General features: G+C 37.8%; 1 protein-coding gene across 1 annotated transcript; it reads left to right on the forward strand.

Annotated features, from left to right (window-relative positions):
- Positions 1 to 3,579: 3,579 nt before the first annotated feature.
- LOC131428817 (small integral membrane protein 8) lies at positions 3,580 to 4,506 on the forward strand. The gene is made up of 2 exons (XM_058592857.1): positions 3,580 to 3,759; positions 4,316 to 4,506. Exons 1-2 carry the CDS (start codon positions 3,640 to 3,642, stop codon positions 4,469 to 4,471), a joined length of 276 nt encoding a protein of 91 aa, XP_058448840.1. The 5' UTR covers positions 3,580 to 3,639; the 3' UTR covers positions 4,472 to 4,506.
- The last annotated feature ends 8,574 nt before the right edge of the window (positions 4,507 to 13,080 follow it).

The following is a 13,080-nucleotide window of genomic DNA, read 5'->3' on the forward strand; positions in this document are numbered from 1 at the left end:
ACAACTGACATGTTCCTTAGCACTTCCGAATATCAATTAGTTGATCAATTGTATGAATTATGCAAGCATTCCCCTTTGCACATTTTTCGCAAAAACAAAGAAGGCTTCACTTTTTGTTGAGAGGCTTGATTCTACCTGATTTCGTTTGTAGCTTTTTCACTAATGGGCGGTCCTAACGGCTATAAAAATAGCCGCATTCAGAATTTTAATGTTGATTATTTCATTTCAGATTTGCATAATTTATTGAAACAAACTATCAATATGCTGAAGGGCATTCAGAAAGGTCAAATTGCGTAATTATCTACGACATTAAACTCTGGAACATTTTTCGCAAAAACAAAGAAGGCTTCACTTGATCTCGTTTACTGTGAGTTTCACACAGCGAAATGTGCACAAATCTAACCAAACTGTTCTAGATTTGCAGTAAACTGAGGATATTTTCTTTCGATTTGCGAACAACACATCCTAATAGTTCTTTAGAAAACTTTTAGAGCCATTAGAACGGCTGATTTTATGCAATGCTCTCCACCGTTGTTTTTTCCCAATGCTAATGACTGGCAGCTGTGTTCTTGTCGAAAGCGAAACTAGCTGTGCAGACGACACAAAACACATCTGCTCGCAGTGGCGATAGAATCCAAACTGATTGAATTTTTGTTAAGAGATTTCCTTTTATGTGATTTCGTTTGTAGCTTTTTCACTAATGGGCGGTCCTAACGGCTATAAAAATAGCCGCATACAGAATTTTAATGTCGATTATTTCATTTCAGATTTGCATAATTCATTGAAAGAAACTATCAATATGTTGTAGGGACTCTTTTCTAACATTCACAAGGACCAAATTGAGGAACTCACTGCGATATTCACCACTTTTCGGAACATTTTTCCCGGACGATTTCTTGTACAGCTGCAGATATTTTGTTCTCTTCCTTAGAACGCGTTCTGATTGGCTGGTGTTGACATGGATCAAATGAGACAGGTTTTTCAATAGTGTTCTATTGAAATACTTCAATGCTTTTGCTATACACGTTTAAGTTGAAAAATTTAGATTCTATTGGTAGTTAGATTATATAAATCCTTTCACAGATCACTGAGCTATGAGCTTTAAAAATACGAGAAAGGCAAACGCGCCTTATGAATTATCCTCTTTGATACTCGTTTATACCAAACATTTCAGAAAAGTTTAATTTTTAATTACTTGAGACTATGTCACAAAACTGAAAATTTTATCATAAAATTGTGATCATATTTCCGATGGCATGTCGCAAGAATTATGTTGATTCATTAGATACAACAATAGATATTCACGATCAAAAACTTATCACTCTCTCAGAGGGTAAATTTTGAAAAGGCACCCCATAGTAAAGTAAGTCGTATTCACGACAAAAATTCTTCTGTCGTGAAAACTGAGAAGGATCCACTTGCGATTGAACGAAAACAGTTTTCTACGGATCTAAAACCCTACATTTGAAGTCTGAATCATGGAAATGTTATTAATGATTTGAATTGATACATAAAAATTTACAGTCAGCCCATCGAAAAATTAATTGGGATAAACATAATGTGAGCTATGAGTGTACTTTCTATTTACAAGCGATAATCTGTGATCGTAATACGACGCAAAGAACTTTAGGAAGCTTGAATCACAGACTAACAGACATGACAGTATGAGTAAATTCTTATAAAAATAATTTTTCGTGATGCACTAGTTCCACCTATATTGTACTGCGCGAACTATTTACTATCGGTACACCCCTTGTGTTATGTAAAAGTTAATTTACTAGTTGGTTCCCCCTCGTTTGTCAACACCGATCAGCTGCTTGCAGGGATGCCTGATTTCATCATAATATTTGGAAATGAATCGTCACAGTAAATTATTATATTACGTTAATAATATATTAAACTTTTTAGCGATGTTGGAAGGTAACCATTTATTTTTCTCAACATTGTTCATCCAGACTATTTTTTATGGTGTTGGTAATTTTCACCCGAAATTAAGTGGCGGCAGATCAGAAGCAAGTAAATATTGCCACTAAACGGGTTCGATTTTGTATTGCGTTAAAGGATGAGAGGTAGGCACAATTTTGTATATAGTTTTGGCAATATGTATTAAATCTGTATCCTTCATGAAATTCGCATACAAAGGCAAATACATATCAATACATTACAGGTAATTCTGTATGAATGGCAACTCTGTTGGTAAATGAAAAAAATAAACACAGTCTAGATGACAGACAGGATGTTTTTGATAGGGTAACGTGGCGCCATCATGACACATGTGAGTACTGTCCCAAATAAAGGAATATTCGAAATGACAGTTAAAATGATTGAAGAATCTAATTTGAGTGTCCTGTCTGTTAGTCTGTGCTTGAATGTCGAACAATTTCTGATAGAGAAGCGAAAAGAATTATACTTTTAAAACTTATAAGAATAATTCATTATTATTATTATAAAATCCGTGTATTGCACTTATTGTCAGAAGAAACCAAGTGAGGGAGAAACATTTTCTTAAAGCAAAAATATGCATAAAACAAAAAAAAATATCTGGTAACTTAAAAAAAACTTCTTGCGTAACTCTCATCTTGTGATTAAAAGTGTGGTCAAAAATATTGGTTTTGTTTTTTTTATTATGCATCGACTGTGGTACAATGAATTAGATGATGATTAGTACAGTTGCTTTGAATACGAAATATGTGCAATTTTTGTAGAAAATAACGTAATGTAAGTAGCTTTTGTTTGCTTTTTATTCATTTTGTATTCTTTTTTATAAAAATATTTAATTTATAAATCCGAGCTTTGCCTCTGTTATGACTGTTAATGTTCCACTTCAGGAGCTCTGCGAAGAATAGAAATGAATCTGAAGAAATGTAGAAATATGCAATAAACAGGTTGTTCAGGAGAATGTTTGGAGCGTTATGATAGTATGCTTACATACAAAAGAATTAATGCTCTCAAAACACAGAAACAAAATTTAAGCGCTCACTTTAATCGTACTAATGATGGATCTAGCATTTCGTTGATCTACATCCTCGAATTGTTCTCAAGAATGCACTGAACTGGCGCATAGGGAACCAAATGAAAAACCTATTGAACGATTCCACAACTTTCTCAAAATGTTTGTTTATTTATTCTGGGGATCCTTGGTAACTAGTTCATAGCAACTTAAGCAGTGTTGCCCGAGAAGATTGTTTTTGTCTTTATCAGGGGGTCGCTATATTTGTGGTGACTGGCGGTAAATCGTTTACGGACAATTTTAATACAAATTTTTATTCGGAGTGCCTGGTCGTGTCGTCGGTTTGCCCTTCCTTACTAGCAATTGAAGTATCGCCCTGTTTATTGGCATGGAACACGGATGGCGGGATGGAATGACAGTTTCGCCCTTTATAGTTCTTTGTATTAATGAAATTGAAATTTTTGTTGTTTCGGAATTTTCAGGCAAAATTGTAGGATTTTGAAGCATTTATTGGTAGGTGAGATAAACTTGATTCGTTTTCTTTTTTAAGATTCGCCTTTCTTTGGAAAATAGCTGATTTGCTGTCAATGTTAGATTCGCCCTTCTGGGAAAAAACGCTGGTATAAGATTTTGACGGAAATAATAATGAAGAATTTATTCTGCAAATAGTATTTATTTCTGTTGCAACTATGGAGGATGGTAAAGGACAGAAACAAACAATTTCTAAATTGACGCCCGGAGATGGTATTCGATCAATACGTTCATCTAATGTGTTCCGAGCTATAAACTTCGAACTGTATACAAAGCCAGTAAGAAACAATTTTTCGGATGGTTTCAAGTCAAATTAAATGTAACAACTGCCTTGAACACAACAAAGGTAGCGTGCAGAGTGAATACAAGAAAATGAGTAGTACTAGAAAATAAAGTTTGAATCGTGAAATTTACCTATTTGATTACAATCTCTCTCCATCCAACTCCTTAAATCAGTTTAACCGTTCAGGAGAGTTCAATAGAGCAAGTTCTTGTGAAAGAATGAATGATCAATAGTTCTTTTGCCGAGAACAGTAGTTCTCTAATAAAAAAAAGCAACATCACGAAACCTCAGTTCAAATTCGTTCGACCTTGTTTTTTTTTCGCTTAAGTTAACAATACTAAGTTCTCGTTTAGTCTAACACAAACAGACTATCAAAAAACCGAACGAACGGCTTAGGATAAGTGAACGTCTCTTTAAAATGAACTGTTTCGCACAACTTTATTCTGAACGCATTTGCAATCGATATCGCACCTACCTGCACATGAAATTATTTCACCTTTGTTAGTCATATTAATTTTAAAACAATTATTTTGGTTTAATCTACGCTATAGAATGCTGTAATCATGGCAATCGGAGTGGTAGCAATCGGAATTACCTTCGGTTACATTGCATACATGCGATCTAAGTACGATGGACTCGGATACTACACGGCTGTTCAGGATGACGGAAAAGAGTTATTTTTGAAAAGAAAGTCTAGGTGGGAGTAATAAAATGAATATGCATAATTCAGCAGACATAAAAATTATTGTTTATAATACTCGTCTATCCGAAATAGTACTTGCTTACCATACCACAGATAAAGTACGATTCAGACGGTACGTCACCGTCACCGTGAAAATTAGTTACATGCATTCATATGAAGACATTTACACACAACGCCACCGCCACTGAACGTTTAGACGGCAAAGAAATCCTCTTAGAAATAAACGTTCAACGGTGGTCTTTCGTAGGTCCAATACGTTGTATCGTTGGTCCAATTAATCGGTCAACACGGGACCTTCGTTTGCCGATTTTGAAACAGACCATTGAACCCAGTATCATTTTTGTCGTTAAACAAACCCGGCAGACAGAGGTCTATTGTTAAGCCATTTTTATATTATTATGCGAGCATTCCCCTTTTCCACATTTTTCGCAAAAACAAAGAAAGCTTCACTTGATCTAAATTACTGTGAATTTCACACAGCGAAAAGTGCAAAAATCAAAACAAACAATTTTAGATTTGCACTAAACTGAGGATATTTCCCTTCGATTTGCGAGCAAGAAATCCTAATAGTTCTTTAGAAAACTTTTAGAGCCATTAAAACGGCTGATTTTGTGTAATGCTCTCCACCGTTGTTTTTTAATCAATGCAAAAGACTGGCAGCTGTGACGTAATCGCTCTGGTCGGAAGCGAAACTAGCTTTGCAAACGACACAGAATACATCTGCTCGCAGTGGCGATAGAATACAAACTAATTCAATTTTTGTTAAGAGCTTTCTTTTTACGTGATTTCGTTTGTAGCTTTTTCACTAATGGGCGGTCCTAACGGCTATAAAAAATAGCCGCATACAGAATTTTAATGTCGATTATTTCATTCCGGATTTGCATAATTCATTGAAAGAAACTATCAATGTGCTGTAGTTTCTAGCATTCAGAAGGACCAAATTAAGGAACTCACTACGATATTCAACACTTTGCGGAACATTTTTCTCGAACGATTTGTTGTACAGAAGCAGATATTTTGTTCTCTTCCTCAGAACGCGTTCTGATTGGCTGGTGTTCATGTGGGTCAAATGAGACAGGTTCTTCAATAGTGTACTATTGAAATACTTCAATGCTTTTGCTATACACGTTAAAGTTGAAAAATTTCGATTCTATTGGTAGTTAGATTATATAAATCCTTTCACAGATCACTGAGCTATAGGTTTTAAAAATACGAGCAAGGCAAACGCGCCTTATATATTATCCCCTTTGATACTCGTTTATACCAAACATTTCAGAAAAGTTTAATTTTGAATTATTTGAGATTATGTCACACAACTGAAAATTTTATCATAAAATTGTGATCATATTTCCGAAGGCGTGTGGCAAAAATTATGTTGATTCGTTAGATACAACAAGAGATATTCACGATCAAAAACTTATCACTCTCTCAGAGGGTAAATTATGAAAAGGCACCCCATAGTAAAGTAAGTCGTATTCACGACAAAACAACAAACCGTTCCAGCAAACTGAACGATTATTTCGTGCAGTATGCCGTTAAACACACGCTCAACGACCAACAAAATATAATTGCATGTTAAGTGGGAAGTATTGAACAAATTTTGACGGAAGCTGACGTTCCGGTGACGGCGACGGAAGGAGACGAACCGTCTGAATCGTACATGATACATTTTTAAAGCCGGCATCGATATTCTGCTGCTTTTGTTCTAAATTTGGGCCAGTTTCTGATTGGCTGATTTTGATGTTGCTACCAGCACCCTCTCAGCATGCGGTTCTATTTTGCTGGTCGTTGAGCGCTTGTTGAACGACATACTGCACGAAATATTCGTTCAGTTTGCTGGAATTTTCAGGAGGAAAATGCACCCGTTCGTCATGGAATTCGTTGAGTCAATCCTCATTTTTTTTCTTTTGCTTCAGACTACTTAAATTGAAGTTTGTCTGTATCGCAATAATTACCTTTGTTTTTTTTTTTTATTTAAAAGATAATTTTATTCAGGCCTATTTGCCTACAAGCTGTACGTGGCCGATTGAGCCGATTTTTTCAATATTTTTTTTTAGTTGGATCTCGTTGTCACCCTTTTTTCTAGGGGGAGAGGAGCTTCCATTTCTCTCCTGCGAGGATTGAGGGGCACTTCGTTCGTGGTTCGTCTCGTCATCCATTGCCGCATCGATGGTATTGTTGTCGATTTCCGTCTTCTTTTCGTTGCTAGTTGCTGTAGATGCACCTTGTTGTATATTGGTTGGAATTGCTGATTGGTTAGAGGGTAAGTTATTAACTGCAGCTGGTGTATTTTGTTCTACCGGGGATGATTATGGATTCGTTGAAGGGGATGGTTCATTGTTGTTGGTGGCTGTCACAGGTGTACTGGGGTTGCTTGGGGTTGGTGTGAAGGAAGCACCGTTGTCCATTGGTGTGGTTGTCTCCTTGTCCAGTTTATCACATGGCTTACCGTAGTGCACAGATTTTTGGCAATATTGACATGTGGCCATCTGATTATCAAAGGTAACAAGTGATTTGCACGGAAATATAAAATAACATTGATTATTGTTTTTTATTTGTTTAAATAACACTTCAAGGCGAAATGAAAGTGAAAAGTTTATTTAACATGTTTTTTTTTAGTTTTACTTTTATAAAGGAAATAAAAGTAATATTTGCTTTCATCAATTTTCGGCTAACGTTTCAAAAGAGTGAGTTTTGCTAATTATTCTACCTCAGGAATATCATCCCTGGTGGGACGACGAGGGAGCTCTTCATTCCAAACTTTTTGTGTGCGAACACAGTTGGTTTCTTCAACGTTTCCATGTTTCTGTATTTACGAGCAAAGTGTCCGTCTCATCCGCATCGATTGCATTTCGAAGCACGAGCTGGACAACCTCACGATGCGCACGAGATCCGCAGCGATCACATTCCAATTCCAATCGCCTATTCTGTTGTCTTCTAAAACTGAAATTTCTGGATTCACGATCAACGAACTTTCTATTCGGAGCTCGTTCGTACGCCGTAGCCACTGTTACTCGACAGCTGCCACTGGAAAATCGTTGAACGCCTTGGATTTTTCTTTCTGCTTCATCAGAATTTCCCGATTAATTGCGTAGCTGGTTAATTCGTTCAAGTTCATAATATTTTCGAATCCCTTATCACGCATCCGTTCATCGCGCGCTCCCATGGTTATTTGTTGAAGAATTTCTTTTTCCTCGCGGTCTTTGAACTCGCACCGGCAAGCTTGTGTACGAAGCTTCAGAATAAAATTATTAAATGACTCGTCACACGATTGCTTCAAGGATCTGAATAGTTCCAGCTCCACCCGTTCATTCCGCTTTCGGACAAAGAATTTTTCCAACCGTTTGACGGCATTATCATACTCGGGTATCTCAGCCGGACAAAGAGGTACTTTCACCGGGCGTGGATAAATTTCTTCTGGAACAACTGCAAGATTGTGGAAAATCCTTTTTAGGCCACGGCCATCTAGTGTCAACATCAACATACATTTCTCACGCTGCGATTCGATGTGCTTCAGCTCCTACAATAATTCGAATGACCGATGCCATTATTCCCACTCTTTTCGTAAATCTTGAGCATCAGCTGAATCAGCTGGTGGTTTTTCGGGCCCTACAGCTGACTGGCTGTTTTCTCGCGTCCACTTGCTGGCCTGACAATGTTGTGTATGTGCGCTCTACAGCTAACTAGCTGGACTAGCTTTTGTATTATTTCTATGTGTATGTCTTACAGCTTGATTGCTGATCTGACCTTTTTTGTGTGGATTGCCTCCATCTTTTCTTGGCATTGCATACTAATTCCTGTGCTTTGTTTTGCATACACTGCCTTTTTTCGCCAGTAATCTGTTTTCTTTTGCTCAGCACACACCAATTTCAAAGCATATTTTACAGCAAATTGCATTTTTCTTACCTTAAATGGGATCGTACCGACTGCACCAGTTGTATCGTTGCCGTTCTCGCAATTATTGAATCCTCCCGTGCCTGATGTTTCACATCAGCTCTCGTATACGAAGGTATACTCACGATTCATTCTCTCTTATTACTCAATTCGAAAACTAACAAGAATGTAATCAGGGTGTTTGATAATAGTACAACTCTACAGTTTCATTTCTACTTCAACAGATGCGCCGTGCACCCGGTGAACGATCACGATAGGTTAAAGCCGGGTATAAATAAATGATATACAATACAGATGCGCCGTGTACATTCAGCGATATTGCAAGCCGCAATGATCGTAAAGGATGAAGGTTAAGGGATGAGCTAACGTCCCTGAACGCAAACAACGTGTGGAAATTCGTACTATGTTGAAGCAGTGAAGCCGTTGAAATGTAAATGGGTTTTCCGTATCAAGGAAAATGAGCATGGAAACGCTATTAAGCGCAAAGCGAGATTGGTCGTGAAAGGATACCTTCAAAAGCCCAATATTGACTACGAAGAGACGTATGTGCTGGTTGCGAGACTGCCTACCATTTGGACCGTGCTAGCAATTGGAGTTCAACAACGCTGTATATTCCATCAAATGGATGTTAAGACGGCGTTTCTGCATGGCGAGCTGCGTGAGGAAATCTGTATGGATGTTCCTGAGAACGTGAAGGCTCCTCCTGGAATGGTATGTCGTTTACAGAAATCGTTATACGGGCTAAAGCAGTCTCCTCGCTACTGGAACGATAAGTTGAACAATGTTATTTTGAAACTGGGATTCGTGCGATCGAAACACGACTACTGTCTGTACACTTGGTGCAGTAAAGATGGAGGTGATGCGATTTATCTTGTGCTGTGTGTAGACCATCTGACGGATTGCGGCGAAATGAAGCATTTTCTGGGCATCAAGATTAGCTACGATCGAGGTGCTGGTATTATAAAGCTTATACATGCATCACACATTGAGACGCTCCTGTTTAAGTTTGGCTTGGTAGACTGTAACTCGTCGAGGACCCCTATGGAGAAAAACTTGGAACTGGAATCAACGTATACCGAGCACACTATGGAACCTTACCGTGAGCTTCTAGGAAGTGTCATGTACATTATGATGCCGACTCGGCCGGACATCAGCTACCAGGTAGGGTATTTGGGACGATTTCAGCAGAAACCTGGTCAACCCCATTGGACCGCGTTGAAGCGGATTGTCCGTTATCTTAGAGGTACCACGGACTTGGTGTTGAAATTTGTAAAAAGCAGTAAAGCAAGCCCACTTCTCGGGTATGTGGACGCAGATTGGGCTGCGGATACTGTTGACAGGAAGTAGGTGAGTGACTATTTGTACCAGGTATTCGGTTGCACAGTATCATGGTGTAGTAAGAAGCAGACCACTGTAGCTACATCATCCAGCAAAGCAGAGTATGTGGCTCTGAGTGCTGCTGCAGCTGAAGCAATCTGGCTGACTGGAATATTGAACGATCTCGGCGTGAAGAATGTCGAACCAGTCACAATCTACGAAGACAATCATCATTTTGTTCGAGACCATGTACTCTCTGGAAGATTGTCGATTGAACCCATAAGTACGACGAATCAGTTGGCGGACATTTTAACAAAAACTTTGGATGCTGGAAGATTCGAAGATCTAAGAAAGAAGCTAGGAGTAAACGATCGAGAGGGGTGTAAGCGAAGCAACCCTTGAAATAATGAAGCGATCGCTGACATGAAAATTTTCATTCATTCTAATTAAGACGCTCGAAGCAAACGGTCACTAGAAATAAATTGTTCTTACCAGTTTTTATCTTTTATTCCGACCGGTCATCAGTTTAAAGCCAAACCATGAAGAATTTTACCCTTTTTTGCATCTTCGCTCTAAATCGCGGTGTGAAAATCAATAGCAACCTACGGGACTACGAAATTTTTTATGAGTGACATTATTTGACACATACTCTTACACATACACGCACACAGACATACATTGCTCAGCTTGATGAGTTGTGTCGAATGATATAGAACACTTAGCCCTCTGGGCTGATTTTCCCTAGTCAATTTTTCAAGAGATTGTATAAACTTTCTATATGAGAAAGGCAATAAGTGTACTTTTATAGTAAATCATAGTTATCATTCGATCGAGTGATGCTATTGTATGGAAAACTCAAACTCGATTGAGATAGTGGGTTAAAGGTGCATGATATTCCGGATGGAGCAACAAATACCACATCATTCTGTCTCGTATCGACAGTTTGCTTGACTTAGCTCTGGTCGTCACAATGTCACATGTCTACCCGATGTTAAAAGATGACTGGGACTCCTATTTTTAGTAGAATGAGGAGATGCCGAATATTAACAAGTTGCGGGGCAGAGTGCAGATGTGACAACTGGCACTTTACTACGAGTGTCTAGATTGTCAACCCACATAACTCTTGCTAATATTCTTAACGTGGGAGGCGTGTAACACGTAATATCGTATTACCAATTTATTGTGTTTCATTTATTTATGTATTAATTATTATCATGTTATTCTTTCCTCATAACATTCTTATTTTTTCAAAATAAAAAGTAGGAATTAATCAATAATTTACTTATAAAGTGGGAGTCTAATATAATAGTTGCGACCAAACTTAAACAGAATGAATGCAAATAATAATAGGGGACATATACTGAACATAGTTCAGACGGAACATATATCCAGGGTGCTGTGGCAGTATCGAAACAGGAATGATGAACCTCTCCAGCTACAGAGAAAGGATCGACGTGATTACGAGGACGACGCATAAATTGCGTAGGTACAACATTAAAAGACAACAAAACCAAAATAAAATAAACGTAAGCAACACAAGAAATAACAATATATAATTTCGGAATAACAAAACGGAAAATGGCGGATGGGATGAACGCCATATCCACATGAGAAGTTACAATTCGGTCACATTAGGGAACATTTCATTTTGTTTATCGTTGTATTTTCAGCCATAAACTACGCCTTAACTAGTTTACTACTATAAACTTCTAAATGCTATATTTCTCTATTTATCTCCACTATCCCTAACCTAATGTATCTGAAACCAGTGGGACTGACTCAAAGCAGCGTCTGCTGCTGGAGGAAGCCGGTGTGCTATACGGTCTAGCGCAGGGGTTCCCAAACTATTTTGGGTCATGGACCCCTTTAATAAAATTAACTTATGCCTCAGACCCCCATTAACAAATTCCTTTGAAAATTAAATTTCTTGATTTTTTAATATTCATGTAAAATACTCACCAATTTCTGCGGATGGTCAAATCAACACAACTTTTTTAGCATGAATACTCCAAACAACTTATATCAAACAATAGGGGGTCGATTTCTAGACCTCGTCGACCCCCATAGTCAGTTTTCGTTTACGTCGACCCCCACAAAAAGGATATCGACCCCAAGGGGTCTATATCGACCACTTTGTGATCTAGCGCTTATCAAAGGCCAGGCTTTAGTAGGCTCACAATCAGCTTGAAGTGAACCTCACTCAAACAGATGGGCGAACACTGTCTGTCAGGTTGTGAGCTGATAGATTACAATTACTCAAACTCGATTGAGATACAGAATGCAAAATTTTGTATTGGATCGATATAATCCGATTCGAACGCATCGGGTTGACTAACTACCTAGATTCCACGTTTACTTACAAAATATTCGTGTAGGCCCTTTTGAAATGATTACGTTGAATTTATATGGCTATGCAATCAATATGAACTTTTGAACCAGTAGTCCAGAGGGCCGAGTTTCCTATATTATTTGACTCAGTTCGTCACGTACGCAAAATGTCTGTATGTATGTATGTGTGTATGAAACAAAAATATGCACATTACATAACACATTTTCTTTACAAAAAAAATTTGATGTATGATATCTATCTTGATCAAACTGATAGAACACCGAATCAGTGGATTATATAAAAATCTAAATACCAGGGCTTGATTGTGGTATATGAATAACTCGACCGTCTCACGACAGAAGGGCCTAACTACAAATGAGAAACTCTTTGTTTACTCCTTTGATTATTACGGAGCCATAATAGAAATGTCTTAAATTTTTACAATACTTTAATTTTTACAACACCGGAGTCTCTTTTTACGCGGTTTTTTATGCGGTTTCTTTTCACACGGTTTTTTTATGCGGATTTCCGAAATTACGCGGTTGTTTTGTATTTGAAATGCATGAAACTTCGAGATCTGGTGTTATCCCGAATTTTTTAAGTCAACGTTTTGACACAAAAAATATGCACAGATTACACCAGATTTCGACGTTTTATGCATTTCTAAAACATTTGGAAAAAAAGGTTCTTCCATATTCAAATTTCTAGTCCCTAGATATTCGGCATAAAAAAATTTTGAGGTTTTTTACGCGGATTTCCGAAGTTACGCGGTTTTTTACGCGAATTTCCGAAGTTACGCGGTTTTGTTTTGCGCGATTTTTTTACGCGGTACGTATCCCCTCCGTAAAAAGAGACCTCAGTGTATCATTCGATAGCTTGGTTTTTCAAGAATTTGAAAACAAATATGAAATGAAATAAAAGTAGCATTAATAATTATTCAGCGGTGTTTGTGTAGTACTGGTGCAGTGCAATTGGCAAAAACGAACAGTTTCAACGCAACCTTCGCAACATCGGTGTAGTGCAAACGCCATAAGCTAATTGAAATCGGTTAATTTATACCATGATATCTCCGG

This window comes from Malaya genurostris, chromosome 2 (genome assembly GCF_030247185.1).
Source record: "Malaya genurostris strain Urasoe2022 chromosome 2, Malgen_1.1, whole genome shotgun sequence".
NCBI classification, from domain to species: domain Eukaryota; kingdom Metazoa; phylum Arthropoda; class Insecta; order Diptera; family Culicidae; genus Malaya; species Malaya genurostris.

What these genes read in the sequence shown, in the direction of transcription:
- LOC131428817 (XM_058592857.1), top strand. Translation starts at nt 3,640, where the DNA reads ATGGAGGATGGTAAAGGACAGAAACAAACAATTTCTAAATTGACGCCC. An exon ending in TCGAACTGTATACAAAGCCA is followed by an intron (nt 3,760 to 4,315) that starts GTAAGAAACAAT and finishes TCTACGCTATAG; the next exon opens with AATGCTGTAATCATGGCAAT.